Source organism: Sciurus carolinensis, chromosome 14 (genome assembly GCF_902686445.1).
Source record: "Sciurus carolinensis chromosome 14, mSciCar1.2, whole genome shotgun sequence".
Lineage (NCBI taxonomy): Eukaryota > Metazoa > Chordata > Mammalia > Rodentia > Sciuridae > Sciurus > Sciurus carolinensis.
Genome location: NC_062226.1, coordinates 70830013 through 70854796, shown reverse-complemented (window position 1 = coordinate 70854796; position 24784 = coordinate 70830013). Strand labels below are relative to the sequence as shown.

The following is a 24784-nucleotide window of genomic DNA, read 5'->3' as shown; positions in this document are numbered from 1 at the left end:
TTAACTCAAACAATTTGAGACCTGTTATTCTTGGAGTAGCCAAGATACTGAGGTTGTCTTGGCCTTGGAATCTAAAACATTCCACTCATTTTGCTCTTCCATTCCAGAACCTGCTAGAGGGTAAGGTTTGTGTGATGTTACTACTTATTAAACCTGTCTCATCTTGTTTTCTGCAATTCTGTTAAACTTGTCTTGCTTTTTTAAAAACCAAAAGGCCAATTCCTTTACAAACATACTCACATGATATATGGACTACTGGACGTAGTAATTTTTATTTCTTGATTCACTTTACAAACAATGAATGTCTATTACTTTCACAATTATAAATCCTATCTCATGTGACACATATGTGTTCACATCACACATCATGAGCTTGCTTTAAAAAAAAAAAAGTTTTTAAGAGACAGATTTCAAGGGTGAAAGTGGGGGGAAAAGTGAACTAAAACCGACCAAATTTTTCTATTGCAGGCAAGCACACAAGACCCAAACCTTAATTAGTGACATTTCAAATCGGAATGGGCAACGAAGTTCGTTTTTTCCTACAAAAATTATCTGTAGCACGAAAAACAGCTATTTTAAGCAAACCGTCAGGGCCTTGAATTTCCTACTCCAAAGTTGAAACAGCATTCAGAACGTTGAGTAAAACAAAATTCACTTTTACTTCCTGGATCCAGAGTGCGCAAGGGTTTTTTTTTTTTTGTTTTTGTTTTTTCCTTTTCTCCTTTTCCTGTATTAATTTAAAAATTTTAGCTCTTTTTAAAAGGCTGCTTTCAATTTCAGAAAACCACGCTGGCACGCGGGTACAAAAGCAGGTCACCATCACGGTCAACCGAACTCACTCCGCTGCGACGTCTCTGGTCTTCCTCAGGTTGGGACAAGAAAGCCAACAAGCCTTCGAAACGGCCCTGGACTAGCTGTTCAAAAGGACCTGCACTCGGTTCAACTTTCCTCCAGGAGTTCTCGGGCACCTGGGGCGGGGGAGGGAGAGCGCGGAAGGCAGGCATTTGGCTCTCGCGGAGAATTTTGGGGACCCTCCCTCAATGGCCTAAGGTAACTTTGCAAACCAAACTGCGGAGTTTGCTCCAAGGTTTAGAAACTCGGTTACTCAAGCCGAGGTAAACCCATATACCTATCTCCAGCGGCCGCCACCCCAGCGGGCATCACGCCCCGGCCGTTGGCGGGCTGACCCGGAAGTACTCGGCGGCGGCGGCGACGCGCCCAAACTGGCGCGCGCCCGCGCGCGCGCAGCCCGCGGAACTCTTGCCGGCGGCTCTGCTCTCCCGGAGGCGCGCTCGAGCCGCCGCGGCCGCAGCCAACATGGCCGAGACGAGCGAGGAGGTGGCGGTGCTGGTGCAGCGGGTGGTGAAGGACATCACCAACGCCTTCAGGAGGAACCCGCATATGTGAGTCGCGCCCCTCCGCGTCGTCTGGGCCGGTGGGCGGGGGCGGGACCACGCCTCGAGCCGACCTCGGGCGGCGGGCGGACGGCGGGTTCTGGCCCACGCGCCCTTCCGAGGAGGCTGAGCGAGGTCGGGCAGACTGGGGTGGTCCTGTCTGCCTCGCGGGGCCGGCTTTCTGTTTATCCGGACGCGCTGCGGGGCGAGTCTCTAGAAGTGACCTCGGAAAATCAAAAAGGAACGACTCTGTTTCACTCTCCCTCCCCATCCATTCCCAGGAGTTCTCGGGACTCGAATGACTTCACCTTTAGGTTCTTAGCCTACAGGCGTTTAAGGTACCCACAGCAGTGTGGGTGTCTGTGTTTTGTAGACAACTCTTTTTCGGCTACATCCCGGCTGTTGCTAAGAGGGATTATCGATCCCCTTAACGGGCCCAAACCCCCTCAGTTTTCTAAGTATAGGTAGTTCGAGGCTGCTTTTGACTTCGGCCTTGCTTGTCACAAGATCGTAAAGTGATTCCAGTGAAACATTGTGTTTTGAAGGTTAACAGAGCTCTCTCAAGAGTGAGCCTGTAGGCATAACGTGGTCTGGGATAAAGCTATCAAAACTCGACACTTTTTAGCATAAGCAGATTCATAGTTGCAAGGGAGCATAATAACTAGTATTTATCCCAGCACTGCTGCCCTTTTAACAGGACACTATAGGACTGACAAGTTATCTCTTCCTGCTTCCTTTCTATTTTGCTTCCAGCACACTGGGAAGATACCACAAGATTGTACGCTTTCTGACACTTTATTTACCTAGTGAAAAGGAAGCTATTAAAAGAGTTGTCTACAACTCTTATACAAGAGTGAGGGAGAAACAAGAGTGTAGTTCCTTTCCCTTTCCTCCTCATCCCCAGGGAAAGAAACAAGGAATGCAGTTTTGCATTATTTTCTCTTTAATTGTTCATGGAGTTTATTTTAAATATTTTATCCTTTAAACTGGGGCACATGAATTCTTCTTTTTAAGCATTCCAGCCCCTTCAGCTTTTCTGCCTAAAAGAAGTACCAAACCTATATTTTAACAAAGTGTTCTTTTCCTCCAAGGTAATGCTTTGAAAAGATTTAGAAGCCCTCAGATGTCTTGCTCTCTTGTGGCACACAATTGGAGACCTGCAACTGTGCCTCATTAAAAACAAAACACTGCTGGCCTCAAAACACACCTGCCACCTTTGACAGGATTCCCTTCCTTTCCCTTATGACTGTTGCCTTTTTCAAAATCAGTGTTTGGAATGACTTCCTGGCAGTAACCATAGTGGTTGCTGGGCTTTCTAAAGAATGCTTTGATGCCTTGTTGCATGTCAGCCTTTCAATCCTTATTTGAAACTGGGAGCTTCAGTACAAATAAAGAGACATCCTCAAAAACAAGTTGGACAAATGAAGATCCTATTTTCTCATCACTGGTGTTATTTTTTTAGAAGAAATTGTAGCAGAGGTTAGAAGTTAATAAAATACAGTAATCACCGTAGTTTCTCTTTGAGGTAGACTAAATGTATCATTTTATATTTGAAGAAACTGAGAGTTTCTGATTGAGTTTTAATGGGTTTGGCAGGTTGACACAATGCAGTTTGGAACCTGCCCCAGTTCTTCTGTATCATATTTATCAGAACTCATAAAGGACTTAAACCCTTTAAGTCCTAAAAATATGAACCTTCCCTTCATATTTTTTTGTTAAATGCCGTTAACATATCTTTTATCAATGTGTAACTTAAAATTAATAAGCATTGAAGTCAGTCAAGATTTAAGTTAGAGATAAGTTGGGTGTTTGAAATAATTTGAAATAATGGTATATAATAGATTCAAGACATATAAATAGCTTCATTAGCTTAATATTAGCAGCTGTATTTTAGTACATATTTCTTACAGTAAAAATAACTTCAGTAATATGCATCTTTTAAAATGTCTTATAATTTGGGCTTTTTAAAATTACAGGCTCCTGTTTCTGTAATTTAGCCATTTTACTCCCAAAATAAAAGAGTTATATATCTAGTTTTAAAAGGAATAACATTGTTTACCTTTAACATTAGTATCTGATTTACAATATTACAATATTATAAAAGTTTTATTCTTTTTGTTTTCCTTTTTTCTCCAAACACAATGTATATTATAATTTTATTTGCCAACATCTACTCCTTTGAATATATTGACTTTTGCTTACATAGAAATAGCTAACTGGAAACAGTTGAAGATACAGTGAGATGTGGAGTTGTTACCCTCTCAGCCTCAGTTTCCTCTTGATCTTGTAGGACTAATGAAAACACAAGAAAATCATCTCACACACTCGTGTTTGGTTACCATTAGGTAGATACTAGATTTAACCTGAGTCTCTGTGCTCTTTGCTGAAAATATGGTGACCAAATGAATGATGACTTTATAAACTGGAAAATACCTTGCAAATTTTGTTTATATTCATGGGTTGACTTAGAGAATCCTAGTGTATTTTCTATAACTGAAGACTTGATCCAGGGATAGCTATTATCCCAACATACAGACCCTATGTTAATGTGGAAAACAACTACTTACAGTGTAATTAGGGTCACATTAAAGTTATGAATAATGTATTTTTACTTTTTTTTGACTGTTTTGAGGTGCTGTAGGTACCATCTTCACTATATGGAACAGGAAGAAGTATAAAATACAGTTCTTGTACTGAAGGCACTCAGAAATTTCTGATGATGGAAATGTTCTGTATTTGTGCCATACTAGGTGTATGTAACTTGTCAAACACTTGAAATATGCTTAATGTGAATGAGTAATCAAATTTTAAATTTTATTTACTTTTAGTTGATTTATGTTTAATGGCCTCATAAGCCCAGTGACTACTGTATTGCATTGTACAGATCTAGATGAAGGCCTAAGATCTACATGCTTGAACAGTAAAGTAACCCTGCAAAGCAGTTAATGGTAAAGACTATATTAACAAAACTGTGAGCACATACTATGAGTCTTTCAGAAGTAGAGGGGAGACTGGGTACCTCTGGGTTCTTAGGGGAGGTGGGTTTTAAGTTGAACTTTGAAATCTGTTTAGGATTTAAAGTCTTAAGAGGCAAAGATATCCACTGGGAGCAGGGAAATAACCAACAGTAGCAAAATGTTTTAAGAAGCTACTGTAGGCACAGATCATGGAAGTCTTGACTAAATCTGGCCAAATTTATTTCATTCCATTCATATGTTCTCCAAAGAAGCACCTGTTTGACAGACAAAATGCTAGTTTCTGGAGATAGCAGATTAGGAGTTGGGTGTAGATGGGTCAGCAGACCCTTGGATCCCTGTCCTCCAATGGAACTTAAAACAAATCAGTACACAGATTTCTGAAAAGAGGCAGAAAGGGTAACTATGAAGTGTATTTTGAAATAATAATAACAGGGAGGCTTTATTTAGATTAGAAGGTCAAGATTGTGCTTTCTGAGGAAATAGCATTTAATTGAGATGTGAGGGATGAAGGATGGTTGGTTTAGGGAAAATATAACTTCCTAAGCAGGTTCCAGAGAAAATTTGTGAGTAAGGAAATAGAGCAGGTACTTTTAAATTGTCTGCCAGTTAAGTTGAGAATAGGAAACTAAAGGATCTAAAATCTTGTTTTGAATTTTATGTATTTGTTTAAGCAGTAATAGCATTGTAAAAGTTTGGGTTTAGGGTTTGAAAGTCATTTACTGAATGAATAAACTTAAACAAGACTATTTTCTTATCTGTAAACATTTAAACATGGGAATAAATTTTTTGCTGTATAAAATTGCACAGAATAAATGAAATCATGTAAATATATAAACTTCGTATATAATAAACAATACACAATAGTCATTTGTGTAGCTTTTTTCTAGGACTGTAATATAATTTCAGTGATATACAAAGTTGGTAGTCTTTAAAATTAATGAGAAAGCCTATGAGGTCTCTCAAGTATCTTAATCACTAGTAAAGTTTCAGTTACCAATTGGCAAGACTCAATTAGATATTTTACTATGATTTCAGTCTTTCTGGAAAGAACTCCACTTTAATAAAAAAGAATAAATGAAACCAAAGTAATTATTAGATTAAAAAGATATGTGCCATTTCCTGAGTACTTGATCTGTTTTCTGTTTAGTTTGCAACATTACAGGGTTCAGTTTTAGTATTTGGAGACTGTCCATCCTTTCTAAGAGGGAAGCTGGTCAGAGAATACTATGTGAATTTATTCTAGTTGACTGATGCATCTTAAAAGTGTAGACAAGAGAAGCAAAGTGTGGAACAAAGTCAGTATGTGAATCTTGAGCTTCATCAGAAACCAGTGGATTCCTTATAAGGCTCTTTTGTGAGAAAATAACCAGAAATGTATTTGATATTTATAGCATGTTCATTACAGCCATTAAAAATATAACTCAAATATGTAGGAAAATGTTTAATGTGAATTGCTAAATTTTATTTTAAAAGAATTATGTTCAGTATTCCCCTTTTTGTAAAATCCTTAGGGGAAAAACAAAGAAAAGGAAAAATACCCCAAATTAATAGTGGTAGAGAGATGACAGATTGCTTTTAGTTTTTGTTGTTGTTTACCCTGAGTTTTCCACCTTTTCCTTGGATATGAAATTAGAAGTTAAGCTTCCAGAACTCTAGAAGGAATTAGTCTAAATACGGTTACGCTTTTCACTCTATTGCCAAGGGTGTTGATGAAGTATTGGTAGGCCCAGATTCTTAACTTAGCAGCTAGCCTTAGGTAATCCCTTTAACCCCACTGAACTTCAGTTTCCTCATCTGATAAAATGAGACTAGAGGAATGAGGTCCTTTGCAATTTTAAAATGATTCTGGAATCCTGTTCTAAATTGTCTGAAAAAAAGTGGACTATGACCTAAGGGACTAGGCACAGAAGTCTGCAATCAAACTATTATTTGGAAACTTACTGACCTGCCTTATAAAGTAAAAGTGTTTTTTTAGGAAACATCAAAATCACTGTATCTAAGCGTCAGATATTTGACAAAGGCTTAATATTCTTTTTCTCAACTTCCCATTATCTGTTAACCAAGGAACTTCACTAGCTAACCTCAGGCTCTTAAATGAATTAATAAATTTCATTTTTGCCTAACACTTTGTAGTTTACCACATTCTTCACATTTCATTACTTTGTTCTCATAATAGGGAAGGTATTATTTTCCCTGTATTTCAGATGAGGATCCTAATGGCAAATGACAGCAAATTCACACTGGCTGTCAGTGGTAGAGTGGAGACCAGTTACAGTCCTGGACTTTCCATCAAGTGCTTTTGTTCTGTACACCTTACTACCTCTCTTTTCATGTGTTTGTGTTTTTTTTCCCCTAAAACTTTACATTTGTTATGACTGTTTTCAGTCCCACGTACAAATCGCTACTGAGTTTGTTATAAAATTTGGAAGCTGAATGAGATCTAAGTCATTTCCTTTACTAGAGGTATAATGCAGTTTTACCTTTTTACAAATGAAGAAACTGAGGTCTGAGAGGCAAAAGTAACATTTGACTTGTGCTGTTTTCATTACACTATATTAGAAGACAATCATGGGTAATATTCCTTTGGAGAGTCGAGAAGTAATAACATTTGTGAATTATTTACGTGAATATTATCACTGAAGTTCAGGGATAATCAACCTTTCAATAAGCAATTATTGAGCACCTGCTATCTCCAAGGCATTTTTGTGTTTTGAAAGTATTTCTTGAAAGAAGAGTAGCCAAAGCAATGTGTTTTTTAATTGTGCAGATGGCTTTGTCCTATTAATTTAGGTAGTTGGGCAATTTAATTTTGGTTCAACTAGTGAGCAAGACAGGTTTTTACATTGTGAATTTAAGTTAAAAACCAAAATCCTCTCCCCAAACAGACTATCCCAGAAGCCAGGATTCTTTTTTTTTATTGTTACTATATCATAGTTTTGGCTCCTGCAGTTTTTTGAAGCATTTTAAGTAGTTATCAGATATCAGAGAACAGAATTTTCTGAATAGTTAAGATTGGGAGATTATTTTTTCTTTTATTAATTTTAGCTTATTTTTTAATATTTTACTTTATATGGTAAATCCTAAATACCATCAATTGTCATATATTACTCAGTATACAAGATGTGGCTCGTCGTTGTTCTAATAATGAATTAGATGCATTTCAGTTTAATATCAAGTATAAATGCAAAAATATATTTTGAAATACCGGACATTAACCCCAGATACCTTCTCAATGTTGCTCCTGTTCTTCCTACATAACTTTATTTATGACAGAATGGTAACATTTTTTTACAGATACAGACACAACTTTTCAAAAAACTTGTCTCTTCAAGTCTGGGACCACTTTTTTTTTTTTTATTCATTTTTGCATTTTCAGAACCTAATAGTACCCAGTACGCTGTAGGTACTCGGAAAACATACATGATAGTATTGACAAGGCATATCAGAACATCTTTGAATCTCCTGAACTTGTAAGTCAGTATAAAAAGTCTTAGGTCCCAGAAACTTCTCAAGAGTTAAATTAGTTAGAATTATAGTGACTTGCATCCCCTAGGGTACTCTTGTTTATTGATATATCCCTGTGTCACTAATAAAGTGATCAGTAGAAAGTAGGTTACCTCTGAGCTCTCCAGTTTAGAGTTTCCAGGAGGAATTTTTTTTTTTTTTTTTTTAAGATCCACAGTCTTTTACCAATTTGTGATGATGACCTAACAAAACAGGATTTTTCTTAAAACCTGCAGTTTTGAATGGGTTTGCCCCCATGGTAGTCTTTTAAACAGCTGTGTTCTTGACAAGGGAATGCCAGGAACATAGGCCATATACAAACTCTGAAAACCAGTTTTTCATTTTATTTTTTAAAGACACATTTAAAAAATATAGAGACACAAAATATTATATATTTCAACTGTTGTTACAAGAGTTCTCGTTATTCATTAAAGGACATTCTGAGAAAGGATGCTTCCTATAGGCAAGAATAGGTTTAGCAAAACATTTTTTTGTTTGCTGATTTACTATGTTGTTAAGTTAAATGCCCTACATATTGCTTCTTAAATCTCTGCCTGCAATGTAACTTTTCGCTTAAGTTGTGAATGGAGGGATATTGATGCTACCACAAATCAAAATGATCAAATTCTGAAATGTATTTTGTGTTTTGACTTTTACCACAGTATTTTTGTTTTGTTTTCAGAAGAGTATTAAGAGGGGAAAAAATGGCCAAATAGCTTACTAACAACATTAACTTTGATCATCTGTGTTTGTTTCATATACATTTATTAGCAGGCAGGCTAAAACCTGTTTTACATTTTTAAAACAGGAATATTACAAGTAACTAGATAACTTAAACTATAAAAATAAAATCCTTCCTCAATACCTTTCTTTCTCCAAAAATTTCTTGATACCCTTCCAAGAAAAATTTTAGGCATCTACATATTTTTAAAGAAATTATACAAAAGCCTTTGTGCTGTACATTATGTTCAGCATTTTTAAATTTTTTCATTTAGTATACCTTGGCAAACTTTTCACATCAGTATATGCAGATTTACCTTATTATTTCTTTAACAACTTTCTTACGTGGATGAGCTGTTCTTACTTTACCAGTCTTATTTTTATAAACATTTAGATTGTTTACTGTGTTGCTTACAATATTTCAGTGAAAATCCTATCTGTATATTTTGGAACAGGGTAACTTCTGAGCAGTGAAGTTGTCGGGTCAAAGGGAATGGGATAATTTTGAAAAACATTTTCAAATTGTCATCTAAAGGTATCAATTTTTGCTCCTGTCAACAGAATAGTGGAGTGTACTGATTTTTCCATACTCTTGCCATTGTCTACAAACTGGGGTTTTTTTTTTTTTTTTTTTTTTTTGGTAATGTTTTGTTTTGTTTTTTATTTCTACTAGTCCAGTAGGTAAGCTAAATAATATTTTTAAAGAAAGGGAAGTATTTAAGTACTCTGTAGAATTAGAAAATTTTTGAAAATACCAAAACCATCTTTATTTCTTTTTTGTTTTACATATTAAGAGATGAAATTGGCCTGATCCCATGCCCTGAAGCAAGGTATAACCGGAGTCCCATAGTCCTGGTTGAAAACAAACTTGGTGTGGAGAGCTGGTGCGTCAAGTTCCTTTTACCATACGTCCACAATAAGCTTCTTTTGTACAGAACAAGAAAGCAGTGGTTGAACAAAGATGGTAAGTATCAATCATATGTCTTCCTCTGGTTTTGAGAAGCAGCTTCGAACATAGTGAAAAAAGTCCTCATTTGCTTGTTGATATTCCTGGATTCCAGTTTCGTTTCTTCCCTTCACTGCCTGGGCAGGTGTGCAGCCTCTCTGTGAAGTGAGGAATTTGGACTAGATCATAAGTTTTCAGATTTTGCACAGTGATTATACGGCAGTGCCTTAAGCAGAATTCCAGACCACCTGCTGCAACCAGAACAATTTTTATTTATCTGTTAATATATTGAGGTCATTTTAAAGATTTTATTTGAAGATAGCATCTTATGCCTTTTAAATAAAAATTTAACTGTTACTGAAGAGGACTGTTACCCTATTTCTATTACCTTTGATTTCTGATCCTTTAGCATTTTATGGGCAACAGAAATTGGTTTTGTAGCACTACAAATGAGATAACAGAGGTGTGATGGTCATAGTTACGCTCTGAACCACCCCAGTGATTTATGAATGTACTGTTGCACTGTGAATCCCAATTGAGCTGTGGCCTTCTGAGTCCTGCTTTTGTGCTGAAATGGTGGGGTGGGGTGGGGGAGAGCATCCAATCTCTGAAACAGTTCTTTACTGCAATAGATAATCCCTAATTACTCTCCTGTTTTTTTTTTTTTTTTTTTTTTTCTTAGTGTTTCCCCAAATTATCCTCTGTGTGCACAAATTCTGTTTATCCCTTTAGGCCCACCTTAGGTCTTACTTTGGGGCAGAGTAGTCACCCAAGACCATGTCCTGAACTGTTTTGTAAAGCTTCTTTCTCTTCCTACATACAGCAGTATGTTCAGAAGTGCTCAGTGTGCCTGTGGGCTGATTTTGAATGAGAACTTTGTTTCCTGGAGAATTTTAATTACCAGTTTGGTAGCCATTACCAAAGGCCTACTCATACCAGAAGCTGTTCTAAGTACTGTGGAGGATAAAAGATGACTAATACATGGTCCCTTTATTTCAGAAGTTTACAGTTGAGTGACAGTCTTTTTGGGGGTGTGAGTTCGAGAAGAATGTTGCCAAAGGTATCACGTACTGATTTTTCTGAATTCATCTCAGCACTGGCCTTAACATAGTGTCATAATCGGTTAGCCCTTTTCCTGGTTAGACCATAAAAAGAGTCTGCTTTGAAGGTTTAGTAAGAACTAGTTTCTATTTTCTGTTTGATTGTTTCACTTGATGTTTTAGTCAGCTTTTTTGTTGCCACCAAAAGAACTGACAAGAACAGTATTAGAGGAGGAAAAGTTTATTTGGTGCTCACAGGTTCAGAGGTCTCAGCCCATAGATGGCAGACTCCATTGCTCTGTGCCTGAGGTGAGACAGAACATCATGGTGGAAGGTGTGCATGGAGGAAAGCAGCTCAGGACATGACAGTCAGAAAGCAAAGAGAGAGCTGTCTTCATTCACCGTGGACAAAATATAAACGCCAAAAGCATGCCCCTGCTGGCCCATCTCTGCCACATCCTACCTGACTACAGTTACCATCAGTTAATTCTTATCAGTGGATTAATGTCCTGATTACAATAAGGCTCTCATTACACTTATTTCACCTCTACATTTTCTTCATTGTCTACGTATGAGCTTTTCTGGGACACTTCATATCTAAACCATTAGTCCTTTGATAACATATTTCTTAATTAGAAGACTGTGCCTGAACTTAGGCATAAAGTTTGAGGTATAAGTTTAGACATAAATATGAGAGTATCTTTTGATAGACCCTCTGTAGTTCTGTTTCATCACCCTGTCATAGGTTTCAGTAACATTGAGGTAGAAGCTATCATATGAATCCTTCATGTTATTTTTGCCAAACAAAACTGCATTGTTTGTATTCTGGTATACAGAAATATACAATTGAGCCAGTACATAATTGACTTTGCAGGTGGGGGATGCTGATGGTGTAGAGTAGAGGGATTCTTCTGTAGAGAAGAAACAAGAGTTTTAAAAAGCCAAAGGCTATGTTCATTTCAGAGCATTAGCTTTTGCCCATTTAGGTATGCTAGCTACATAAAAACCTACCTCCTTCCTGTGGCCATCCACATCCTTCATTTCTGTTTCTTGTCCTTCTGGACTCAGTATTGCAGGCTCTATCTCCTTATCACATGCTTTTCATATTGGTACACCCAGGAGGACCTTGAAGATTAGATGGTTAAGCTCACTCACTCAAATATCTGGTGTCTTAACTTTAAAGTTCTGTTGTGACTACATATGCATGGAAATAGGTTGTGAGTTTATCCCTATTCTGTATCTTCATGGAAGCAGTTTTCAATTTCATTCTTTTGGAGGTGATTTAACGTGGTATCACATATAACTCACTTTGTATATTGTATTAGTAAAAATAAGGAAGTAAATGTTTGATTCAACAATAAGATATCTGAAAACATTAATATGAATATTTCTACTATTCTTAAGAACTGAAGCAATTAGAGCATTGAGGTAAATCTTGCTAAGAAATAAAATGTCAAAATTGTTAAGAAAAGTTATTTCATGAAAATGGCATTCCTTTAAAACCATTTTTTTAAGAAAGTACTATACGTGTAAGAAGAGTGAAGTAAAGAAAACTAACAACTTATGGAAGAGTTTCAGAATATCAGTGTCTGTATGATTGATCAGGCCAGAATCCTAGGCATCTTTATAAGAATGTATTCTATAACTCAAGGTGACCTTTACTCCCAAGATAGATTTTTTTCCTTCTTGGCCAAACTGAATTCATGTTCTTCTTAATATATCAAAGTTCCTTAGGTATTTGGAAAACATCCTTTGCAGTAAGTTTGAGATTGATAGTTTTTTAAAGTCTATAATAGTAATAGCCATATTTGCTTTGGGAGAGCAATGATACTATAAATCAGATTTTTTAGAAATCCATGACAAATACAAATCTAGAAAGATGACCACAACATTAGGAACCCTGACTGGGCAGAGCTTTCTTCTGCACTCTTTCTCTGTTCTAGTGTGCCCTCATGTCATCTTTTTTCACTCTTCCATTTCTCACACCACCCCCCATCTCAGTTCAAAACTGAGCTTTCTCTTTAAAAGCCATTTTCTGCTTCTCATTTCTTTTGCTAGGTAGATTATTTCTGGACAAATGTTGTACCTCATAACTGGTCTACCCCATTTTTAGGCTTTTCTATAGTCCATGCCCTTCATGCTACTAACTAATCACTTAAAATAACACTCCCAATAACATTTCTTAAATGAGAGATTCTTTTTTGAAATATATTTCTGCTCATCTTATTTCATGATGCCTTCAGAGTCATTGTAGACTTTAAACTCTTCAGTGTGGTATTCAAGGCTTTTTACAGTCCATTCCTAGGCTACCTCAACAGACTTGATATTCAACATCAAAGGTGGTAAATTCTGAGCCCCTAGGCTAAATCTTGTCTACAGATAGGTTACACTTTGGCTTGTATAAAGTTTTAAAAATGGTTCTTAATTAGTGCATAAATGTGTAAAATCAGGATGGAAATTGGGATTTCTGTCTTCACTTGTAAAATCAGAAAGCTTGACTGTACAAGTTTCTGCACAGCAACAACTGGTCAAGTCTCAGGACCTCTCTTTTTCTTAACTGAGCAAGTCTTCAGGTTTAGCATACCTTTTCACACCCCTCAGGTACTGAATTTTGCTTTGCCTCTGTTTTGATATTCATTTGAACCCATTAGGCATTTACATTTGTAGCTGTTTGATATATGTGCCAGCCACAGCCTACAGTTCTTAATTCTCTGATGCAATTATGTAGTACTACCTTTTCTGCCTTTGTGGAGGCCAGCTTCATGTTTTAATGGTGTGGTTGCCAGCATATACACAGAATTAACTGTGTGAAGCCTTTTTTTTTTTTTACAGTTTCAGGAAGCAGTAATTCTTTGCACTCTTATGCAAGTACTTTATTCAGATACTTGAATAATAGGAACACTTGGTATGCCATATTCTAGTTGATTATTTGAGCAATATTTTTCCCTGCTGGATAGTAAATTTGTTAGGAACAGAGATTATGGCTTCTCTTTGTTTACTTAGCACCTTTACTTGTCAAATGAATAATGAGAGTTTGATAAGCAAGAGTTCTGTCAGTTCATTGACTGTGCACTCTCATAAACATAGTTTTATTTACCTTAAATCTCTCTTCCTGAGTAACCTGAATATACTTGATGAAGAGATTAACCAATCCAAGTTGACTTTGGACTTATTTCTAGATGCATATAAACCTTTCTCTATCAAAGACAGTTTTCAAACCTAGTGATCATTATGATGTGCTCCTGGCCTTGAATCATTTCTAGAATTGCAATGCAACAAATAAATCATATGAATTTTCCCTGACTTCTGTAGTATCCTTATGTCCTTCCCCTGTGACAGCTGGAATTTAGGTACTTTTTTATGTATAATGTGTCGTGACTCATTTTTTTCCCCATGATATGATCATGAGTTGGTCATATATTGGAGTGTGTGTAAGGAACATCTGTTTGCTCATAGATGTTCTGGCATTTGGAGAAAGGCCTCTTTAATTTCAAGAGATTATAGTACTTTTCAGTACTTCTTACCTTTGGATAAACCTATACAGGAAACAGTATATAATTGGTGAAATTTAGAAAGTGAATTAACTGTTGGTTACACATGGGTGTCTTTAAATCTTTGGTTCATCCTTTGTACAGAGGGCAAAATATTTGCTAATACTTTGCTAACATGGAAAGAGCATCTGTATGTAGGAAGACAGACAGACCTGGATTAAAATTCAGTTCATCAAACTAATTAAAATTGAAAACCAGAAATAAATCAAAATTGCAGACAATAAGAATCATTTCTCAAAAATAACATTGAATGCAAATGGCCTAAACTCATCAATCAAAAGACACAGACTGGCAGAATGGATTAAAAAATAAGGCCCAACAGTGTGCTGTCTCCAGGAGATTCACCTCATAGGTAAAGACATCCACTGAGTGAAGGTAAAAGGATGGGGGAAAAAACATATCATTAAAATGGATCTCATAAACAAGCAGGGATTTCTATCCTCATATCAAGCCAAAGTTAGTCAGAAGGGACAAAAGTAGGTCATTTCATACTGCTTAAGGAAATTACATATCAACAAGATGTGACAATCGTAAATATTTGTGTCCGAAACAGTGGAGCATCCACCTACATCAGACAAACCCTTCTCAATCTCAAGAATTAAATAGACCCCAACACAATAATACTGGGTGACTTTGACACAACTCTCACCACTGGATAGATCCTCCAAATTAAAAACTAAACAAAGAAACTGTAGAACTGAAAAATATAATTAATAATTTAGACTTAATAGATATATATAGAATATTTCATCCATCAATGACTGAATACACTTTTTCTTAGCAGTGCACAAATCCTTCCCTAAAATAGACCATATAATAGACCCCAAAGCAATTCTTAGCAAATACAAAAAAAAAAAAAAAGATACCTTGCATTCTGTCCAGTCATAGTGGAATAAAATTAGACATCAATGATAAAGTAAAAAACAGAAGCTACTTAAATATGCTAAATAATAGACTAAATAATATGCTATTGAATGATCAGTGGATAGCAGAAGAAATCAGGGATGAAGTAAAAAAATACTTAGAGGTAAAGGAGAATAGTGATAACATATCAAAATCTCTGGGACACTCTGCAGGCAGATATGAGAGGCAAATTCATTGCAGTGAGCTCATTCGTTAAAAGGATAGGAAGGCAGCAAATAGATAACCTAACATTACATCTCAAAGCCCTAGAAAAGGAAAAACAATCCAGCACCAAAAGCAGTAGACAATAGGAAATAATTAAAAGCAGAGCCAAACCCAATGATATTGAAACAAACAAACAAACAAAAAATTCAAAAAATCAACAAAAGGTTGGGTCTTTGAAAAAATAAGTAAAATTTATAAACTCCTAGCCAAGCTAACAAAGAGAAGGAGAAAACTCAATTTATGAAAATTCATGATGAGAAAGTAGATATCATGATGGAATTACAATAATCAGAAACTATTTTGAAAATTTATACTCTAGTAGAAAATCTTGAAGACATCAACAAATTTCTAGAGACATATGACCTACCCAAATTAAATCAGAAGGACATGAAAAATTTAAAAAGGTAAATTCTAAGCATTGAAATAGAAGACTCCATCAAAAGCCTACCAAGAAAGAAAAGCCCAGGATCAGATGTATTCTCAGCTGAGTTCTACCAGACCTTCAAAGAAGAACTAACACCAGTACTCCTCATTTTAATCCATAAAATGGAAAAGGAGAGAACCCTTCCAAACTCATTCTGGGAAACTAGTATCACCTGATACCAAAACTAGACAAAGACACATCAAGGAAAGCAAACTTCAGACCATATCCATCATGAACATAGATGGAGAAATTTTTAATAAAATACTGGCAAATTACATACAAAAGCATATTAAAAAGATAGTGCACCATGATCAGTGGGGTTTATTCCAGAGATGCAAGATTAGTTCAACATGTGGAAATTAATAAACATAATACATCATCACATGAGTAGACTTAAAGACAAGAATCACATGATCATCTCAAAAGACGCAGAAAAAGCATTTGACAAAATACAGCATCCATTCATGCTCAAAACATGAAAAACTATGGGTAGTAGGAACATACTTCAACATTGTAGAAGCTTCATATGTTAAACCCAAGGCCAACATCATTGGAGAAAAATTGAAAGCATTCCCTCTAAAAACTGGAACAACACAAGGATGTCCTCTTTCACCACTTCTCTTCAACATAGTCCTGGAAACTCTAGCCAGAGTAGTTAAGCAGAAGAAAGAAATTAAAGGAATATGAATAGGAAAAGAACTCAAACTATCCCTATTTGCTGATGACATGATTTTATATTTAGAAGCCCCAAAAAACTACCAGAAAACTTTTAGAACTCATAAATGAATTCAGCAAAGTAGCAGGATAAAAAATTAACACCCATGAATCAATTGTATTCCTATATACCAATAATGATTCAACTGAAATAGAAATTAGAAAAACTATCCCATTCAAAAAACTTCAAAGAAAAAAAAAAGTATTTGGGAATCAGTCTAATAGGAAGTGAAAGACCTCTACAATGAAAATGATAGAACACTAAAGAAATTGAAGAGGACCTTAGAAGATGGAATTATTGCCTACGTTGTTTGATAGGTAGAATTAATATTGTCAAAATGGCCATACTACCAAAAGTGCCATACAGATTTAATCCAGTTCCTGTTAAGGTTCTGATGACATTCTTCATAGAAATAGAAAAGGCAGTCATGAAATTCATTTGGAAAATAAGAGACCCAGAATAGCTGAAGCAATCCTCAACAAGAAAAGTGAAGCAGGACACATCACAATACTAGATCTTAAATTATCCTGCAGAGCTATAGAAACACAAACAGCATGGTATCAGCACCAAAACAGACATGAAGACCAGTGGTTCAGAATAGAAGATACTCACATAAATACAGTTATTTTATGCTAAACAAAGACACCATCAGCCATACATTGGAGAAAAGATAGCCCTTTCCAACAAATGGTGCTGGGAAAACTGGAAATCCATAGGGTAGCAAAATGAAATTAAACCTTTATCTCTCACCCTGCACACAACTCAACTCTTAAGTGGATCAAGGACATAGGGATTAGACCAGAGACCTTGCACCTACTAGAAGAAAAAGTAGTCCTAAATCTGCATCTTGTTGACTTAGGAACCGAATTCCTTACATGACTCCTAAAGTAAAGAAGTAAAATCAAGAATCAATAAATGGGATAGTGTCAAACTAAAAAGCTTATTCATAGCAAAGGAAACAAGAACATGAAGAGAGAGCATACAGAATGGGAGAACATCTTCACCACCTGCACCTCAGATTGCTAATCTCCAGGATATATAAAGAACTATAAAAAATTAACACCAGAAAAAAAAACCCCAATCATTAAAATGGACAAAGGAACTAAACAGCCACTTCACAGAAGAATATAAATGGTCAACAAATATATGAAAAAATATTCAACATCTCTAGCAAGTAGAGAAATGCAAATTAAAACCACACTGAGATTTCATTTTACTTTAGTCAGAATGGCAATTATCAAGAATCCAAGTAATAAATGTTGGTGAGGATATTAGGGTAGCAGGGAAGGGTACACTCATACATTGTTGTTGTGACTGCGAATTGGTTCAACCACTCTGGAAAGCAGTATGGAGATTTCTCAGAAAACTTGGAATGAACCCACCATGTGACCCAGTCATTCCACTCCTGGATTTATAACCAAAGGACTTAAAATCAGCATACTACAGTGACAGCCACATCAATGTTTATAGCAACTCAGTTCACAGTAGCTAGGCTATGGAACCAACCTAGGTGCCCTTCAGCAGATGAATGGATAAAAAAAAATGTGGTGTACATACCGAATGGAATATTACTTGACCATAATGAAGAATGAAATGATTTGCCAGTAAATGAATGGAACTGGAGAATATCATGCTAAGTGAAATAAGCCAGTCCCCCCAAACCAAAGGTTGAATGTTCTCTCTGATATGTGGTTGCCAATGCAAAATGGTGATGGGCTGGGGGAATACAAATCCATTGGATTAGACAAAGGGGAATGAAGGGAAGGGAGTGGGGATGGCAAAACAGTAGATTGAATTGGACATGACTTTCCTATGTTCATTTATGAATACATGACCAGTGAAACTCCCCATCATGTACAGCCACATAGTGGGATCCCAATTAGAATAAGTTGTACTCCATGTATATATGATATGTCAAATACACTCTGTAAGGTTTATCTAAAAAGAACAAATAAAAATAAAGAATAAAAGTTCAATTTATCAGCACCCTGAAGTCCTCAGGCAAATGACTTAAACTCTTCCTGTTTCCACACCAAAAGCAGGGAATACTAATCAAGACCTCAGAGGGTTTCTGTGAGGATCTGTCTCTAATGATACCCAATATTTCTAAACTAGTTACTTTTCTTTGATTAGCCCTTTCCTGCTTCTGACATTCTACTTCACTCCCACTGCTTGCATTTCAGCTTGAGTCATGAATCAGGAAGAGTTGGCAGTATGTCAAAGAGGAAGGCCCCATGGTTCCATGGTTCCATGTGTTACTGAGCCCACTAATGGTTGCTCAGGGCTGTTGAATGTTTTAAGTCCTGTGATTCTTTGAAGTTGGAAAGTATTCCTCTACTCCGTGGTCATTACTCATCCCACTTAAGAAATTCTTTTCTTTCCTCTGAAGATATCCAGGCCCAGTATGACCTGTGGAACTGGGCAAGATGATATACCTTTTTAACAGGATTTTTCATTCTGTGTGCTTAGTGTGTGTCAGGTACTGTCCTGATATTCCATGGTTTTAATCATTTAATACCCCTCTGAGGTAGTACTATTACTAACTTCAGTTTATAAATCTGAACAGTAAGGCAGAGTAAGTGACATGCCCGGGATCTCCCAGTAAGTGATAGAGCTAGGCTGTGAACTCAAACTTGCTCTTGCTCTCCTAAGGAGAAGGAAATCTTCTAGTAAACAAAATGTTACTTTGATCAACCACAAATTGAAAAGTGGAGGCTTGAGTATTTGCTGTATTTATTTGTAGGTTTTTGCTTTGTGCTACTGTAACAGAGATCTCTTTCTAATGAAGGATGAACTTGTCTTCCCTTGTAGCAGTTGGGGGAAGAGAGTTGTTAGAAGTGCAGATAGCAACTACCATTAGTCAGACATTTTTTTAAGGAAGAAAGTACAAGGGATGAAGTACCAGTGTACCTAACTAGTATAATGGCTTTTTAAAGAACTGTAGCCATCAAAGAAATTCTAGAGACTCCTTGTGCACAAACTTTTCACTCATTTACTAAGTATTACCTAACTACTCAATTACTAAGTATTTGTTTTTGTTGTTATTATTGTCACTTATTTTACAAGTTTAGAAATTTACAGATTCACTATAGGAACAACTGACTCATCTGATTTCTTTGGTTAATGTCAAAAATATTTATTTCTTGGTTGGTAACAGTGGTATTTAGTTGAACAAATACTTACTGAGCAGTCATTTCTCCAAACTGGAGAAATGGAATAAGTCACATTTTATTAAATGCTGTGCAGTGTTTAGTATCCCCATTTCATAGGTAAGGAAACTGAGGTTTTAAAAGGAATTTTGTAGGAAGTAAGCAGAGCGACTTGGATGTAAACCCAGGTGTTGTGTCCTTTTTTTTTTGGTACTGGGGATTGAACCCAGGGGCCCTTAACCAGTTAGCATCCCCAGCATCACCACCCCCCTTTTTAAATTTAAATGTAGAGATGGTCTCACTGAGTTGCTTAAGGCCTCCCTAAGTTACTAGGCTGGTTTTGAACTCATGATCCTCCTGCCTCAGTCTTTGGAACCACTGGAATTACAGGTATGCACCCCTGCACCCCACAGGTGTTGTCTTTAAGTCTTGTGCTCTTTCCACTCCTCAATTCTGTGGACAAACATGGAATTTCTTTCGGGCAGAGGCTATATCTTAATCTTCTTGACCCAGCTCAGTATCTAGCTTGTTGTATATGCTTCCAGAATTTTTGAGTAAATGAGTAATTTGAAGATGTGTTAGGAGGGAGGATCTGTCTCCTGAATTAAAGTTTAATTAAGAGGATAATATTTATATAAGTAACAAAGTAAGATTCATACAAAACAGATGAAAGATTTCTTTCTAGCTCAGTAGGACAGGAAAGCCTTTATGGGAAAGATACACTTATGTGCTCTGGAGATATAAAAGATTTATTATTCTAAATATTTGAACATAGGAGGCCATTTCTGGTGGGAAGAATAGCAAGCAGGTAAATCTGAGTTATGTCCGGAGAATAGAAGGTCAGGTGATTAGAAGTATGGTCTGAGAATGATGGGGTTTGGTTTCAGGTGGAGCATAGCATGTTGAAGGGAGGTTGTAGAAGGCCAGGCAGAAAAGAAATTGGGACCAGGTTACAGAGGCTTCATTTTTCTAGTACATATCTCCAGCACCCTGTGGTGTAGTCATGCTCTGCTACCTATAGTCTCTTTGAGAGCCGACTGTACTTAAAGTTCATGCTTCTTCGTGCATGCCATACATTTCCATGGTCTGCAGTGCCTTTGCAACCATATCCATTTAGTCTCCCATAGGTCCTCCACTAACGATTAATTTTATCTTCTTTGGTGTGCTTGGTATGGTGTATGCTTCTACTTCACAATTATTTAATTTTGCCTTATAATTATTTATATGTTCTCTCCAACTAGAGGGTAACTTTATCAGGGGTAAAATGAGACTTTTTTTACAATTATATTCATTCTTTCAGTTATAAGGGTCCAATTTAATTCTTTGCCTTTTGTCAGTACTTGTAGTGTTTGTGCAATTAAATGACTAGTGGCATAGAGCAGTAAATTAAAAGTGTATTTTCCTTGGCAAATAGTAAAGTAATACCTAAAACTAAAAGAATCAAGAACTTAATTTAGATATTCTTTATAAGCATACATGTTTATGCATGTAATAACTTATAGTGGGAAGAACACAGGTCAAAAATAAATGTGTGTTAATCCTCCTTTGCTCATTTATTAAACATTATAGTATGTTCGATAGTGATGAAATCACAAATTCAAAATAAATGTTTTTTTATTAAGATGGTATGAAAATACAATAATTGATTTTGTTAACTAAAATATATTTAATTGATGATAGGATGCACTTATATGTTTGTTCTTAGATTTAAAAAATTTATCTTTTACTTAAACACTGAAAATATCCCAATTACTTAATGTAGACAGACATTTCAATTGCAATGTAATTTGTTAAAAGCAATAAGTTATTAATCTTGTCACATACTAATTGAATGTCTGTGAGCAAATTGCTTAAACTTTGAATATCTTATTTTCCCTGTCTATAGAGCTGAATAAGTGTATCTTGTACCATGATTATGAGAATTCAGTGAAGGAATGTGAATAATATGTCAGGTACATAGTAATGGTAAATAAATTATAACAATTATTTTTATTATTTTATTTAGTTTTATTTAGTTTGGTAGTGTTACCTGATTAGAGTTTTTTCCCTACATTGATAATCTGAATTCTAGAATTCATTTTTATATAAATTTTACTCATTTTGTTTTATTTTAAAAATAGGCTTATGGAGCTTATTAGAATATGTTGAAATTTTGTCAAGACCATGATTGGTAAATAGCTTATGCACATGAGTAGGCTATTCTTGGTGAACTATAAGTAACAAACAAATGAAAAAAATGTTTATATGAATAAATGTAAAAGTGTAAAATTAAAAACAAAAGTCCAGTTTTTAAAATTTATCACATTGACTTTTAAAAACAATTATATAGGTCAGAATTGGAGGAACATAAATACGTTTATGTTATTATTGGCAGTATATATAGATACAGGCTATTTGGAGGATAATTTGGAAATGCATAGTAGGACCCATACTTGTTTTTTATATTTTGACATGGTGGTTCCACTTCAGGAAACACATCATAAGAAAAGAATTCTATAAGATACAAAGTCTGTTTAAAAATGTTTATAATAATTTTATTATTGCTATAGCTATGTAAAAATAAGCATGAGAAGGGAAAATTTTTCTCAGATTTTAAATGAATTATGTTAAATGGGTTGTATTATGAGTGTTTTATTTCCTTTTGAAAAGTTGCACATAGATATTTGATATTTAGACATCTGATTCTCTTTTAAAAAGCCGTGTAGTGGTAAAGGAATAGACTAATGAAAGTGGTATAGAAATTGTTTCTTTTCCTTGGTAAACTTTAAATCAGTGCCAAAACTACTGAAAGAATGAAGAGGTAAATTATTCTTTATTGGCATATTGTAAAATTGTTCACAGTCAACTTTTAGAAAAGTTTTACCCAAGTTGAAGAAAGTCTTGAGGATAATCTTCAGAGCCAGGTGTCTGTCTTTAAAATTAATACTACCTGAGATATATGCTATTATATGACAGAAAGGGAGAGAACCTTAAAATAAAGAGGCCAAAATGTAAAGGGTGAGACTATTTGTTTTTAACATGACTTCTTTTTATTTTAGAATTGATAGATGTCACGTGTACTCTGCTGCTTTTAAACCCAGACTTTACCACGGCATGGAATGTGAGGTATGTGATTTTCATGAGTATTAAGATAAAATTTGTTCATATTTCTGAAGTCTTAGAAGCCCTGTGAATTGTTAGTTGTTTGAAAAATGGCATGTAAACCATATGTCCAGGGCATCCTACATATTTCTTCTACTCCTTCTTTATAATATCTTCACAGCAATTCTAACACAAACTGTGCCCCTTTTTGCATTTGTGTCTGTTTTCTGTAAACTTTTGTCTGAAATATAAATAGCCATGTTGCGTTACAGTATGTACAGTATGTTGTTTGATTTGATATGTGCTTTTACTTTCCTTACTTTCTAGGGGTTATATGCAACTAGCATAATTGATCTTGTGTATAAGAAGCTCTGCAGTACAGTAGAAAGTACATAGAATGAGGATTCAAGGCCTTTCAGTCTTGGTTTATCACTGACATTGAGGGGCAAATCATTCAAAATCTCTGACACTCAATAGTTTGATGTCACATTTTATTTACCTATTATGTTCTTGGATTCTGATTATTGCAGCTTTCAAACACAAAATACTTGATAGAAATATCACAATTCAGATCAAGATATATTTCAAATTTTCCCATAGAAAAGAGCAAGAGATTATAATTCTTCATCTTTAAGGATGTCTTAAATCAAACTTTATAATTTTCTGTATTTTAAGGAATCACATTTTGAGTTAGTGTTTTATAATACCTACTGAATTTTATATGTGTAATGGATTTCTAGGAAGTTAAAAAACTTCTATTATATGTCTTCTTACAGTGTCCTTTGAATAATTAATAATTAGGTATTTTAAAAAGTACAAAAAGCATAGAATAAGAAATAAGACTGTACATTTTTATGATTTTAGACATCTGATTCTCTTTCAAAAAGCAGTGTAGTGGTAAAGGAATAGACTAATGTTTATTGAGAAGCTACTGTATGCTAGGGACTGTCCTGTGACTTTATATGGTATGTTTCAAACAATACTTGACAACATTTGTTCTTTCATCATATATTTATAATTAACTGTTATGTACTAGGTTTTAGATCCTGGGAATAGAACCATGAATAAAACAAACAAAAATTCCTATTCTTGTGGAATTTTTAATAGGGGAAGAAAAGCAATAAGGACATTCATAGGTGAAATACATAGCAGACCATGTGGTGGTAATTCCTATGGAGAAAAAGTAGGTAGGAAAAGAATATAGGGAAGGCCAGAAACAACGGGAGGTGGTGCATTGCAATTTTAAATAGGTAATATTCGAGTAGTCCCTTGATTAATGGGGTAAAAAGCCTTTCAAGAAGAAAGAACAGCGAGTGGAAAAGCCTCAGTATTGCCTGCAATGTTTGTGGTTTTGCTGGGATAGCGAGGATGCCAGTGTACCTAGAGGAGCATGAGTGAAAGTCAGAGTAAGAGATGTGCCCAGAGAAACGGGACAGCTCCCACACGGGTTAGCTGTTGTAAGGACTTTGACTTTGGGTTAAAAAGAAAGTCATTCAACTTCTACAAGCTAAGGAGGGACAGTAACTTAGGTTTTAAAATTCTAGTTCCTGTGTGGAAAGTGACTATAAAGAGCATAGGGAGGGGAGTGGTTGGGAAGTAAGGAAGTACTTCCAATAATTCAGGTAAGAGATGTTGGTTGCTTGATGCTCAATAGAAATGGTGAGACGTAGTGAAATTCTAGATAGATTTTAAGCTTTAGATGATAAAAAGAAGGGAGTCAACTCTTACTCTGATTTTTACCCTGAGCTACTTGAATGATATAGTTGCCATTTACCAAAATGGAGATGTGTAAAGAGGAGTTTATTTTAGGTATTTGTGTGTGTGGTGGAGAGCGGTGCTAGTTGGCAGTCAAGAGTTTTAGTTTGGGACATGTTTGGTTTTTGTCCATGTATTTCTATATTAATCTAAAGTTCAGGGAGGTGGTCTGGGCCAGATAAAAAATTGGGGGTTGATAACATACAGGTGGTTTGAAAGCCATGAAACTGTTGAGATCTTTAAAGGAGTGGGTACAGATAGTGAAAACAACCAGTCCAAAGACTGGGCCCTGGGACATTAAGTGTTTTAAGAGTTGTGTAGTCCAGTACAGTAGCCATTGGACCACAAGTGGCCCAGTACCCCAAAGTGAAATATATCAATAATCTTTATATTGATTAC

The 24784-nt window shown here is 35.7% G+C and overlaps 1 protein-coding gene across 1 annotated transcript in view; it reads left to right on the top strand.

The window, feature by feature from the left end:
• The first annotated feature begins 1201 nt into the window (after positions 1-1201).
• The window catches only part of Ptar1 (protein prenyltransferase alpha subunit repeat containing 1), a 58713-nt gene continuing 35130 nt past the window's right edge, over positions 1202-24784 (top strand). Inside the window, 3 exon segments of the mRNA XM_047524638.1 lie at positions 1202-1403; positions 9391-9560; positions 22588-22654. Coding sequence (XP_047380594.1) covers positions 1318-1403; positions 9391-9560; positions 22588-22654 — 323 coding nt within the window. The 5' untranslated portion in view covers positions 1202-1317.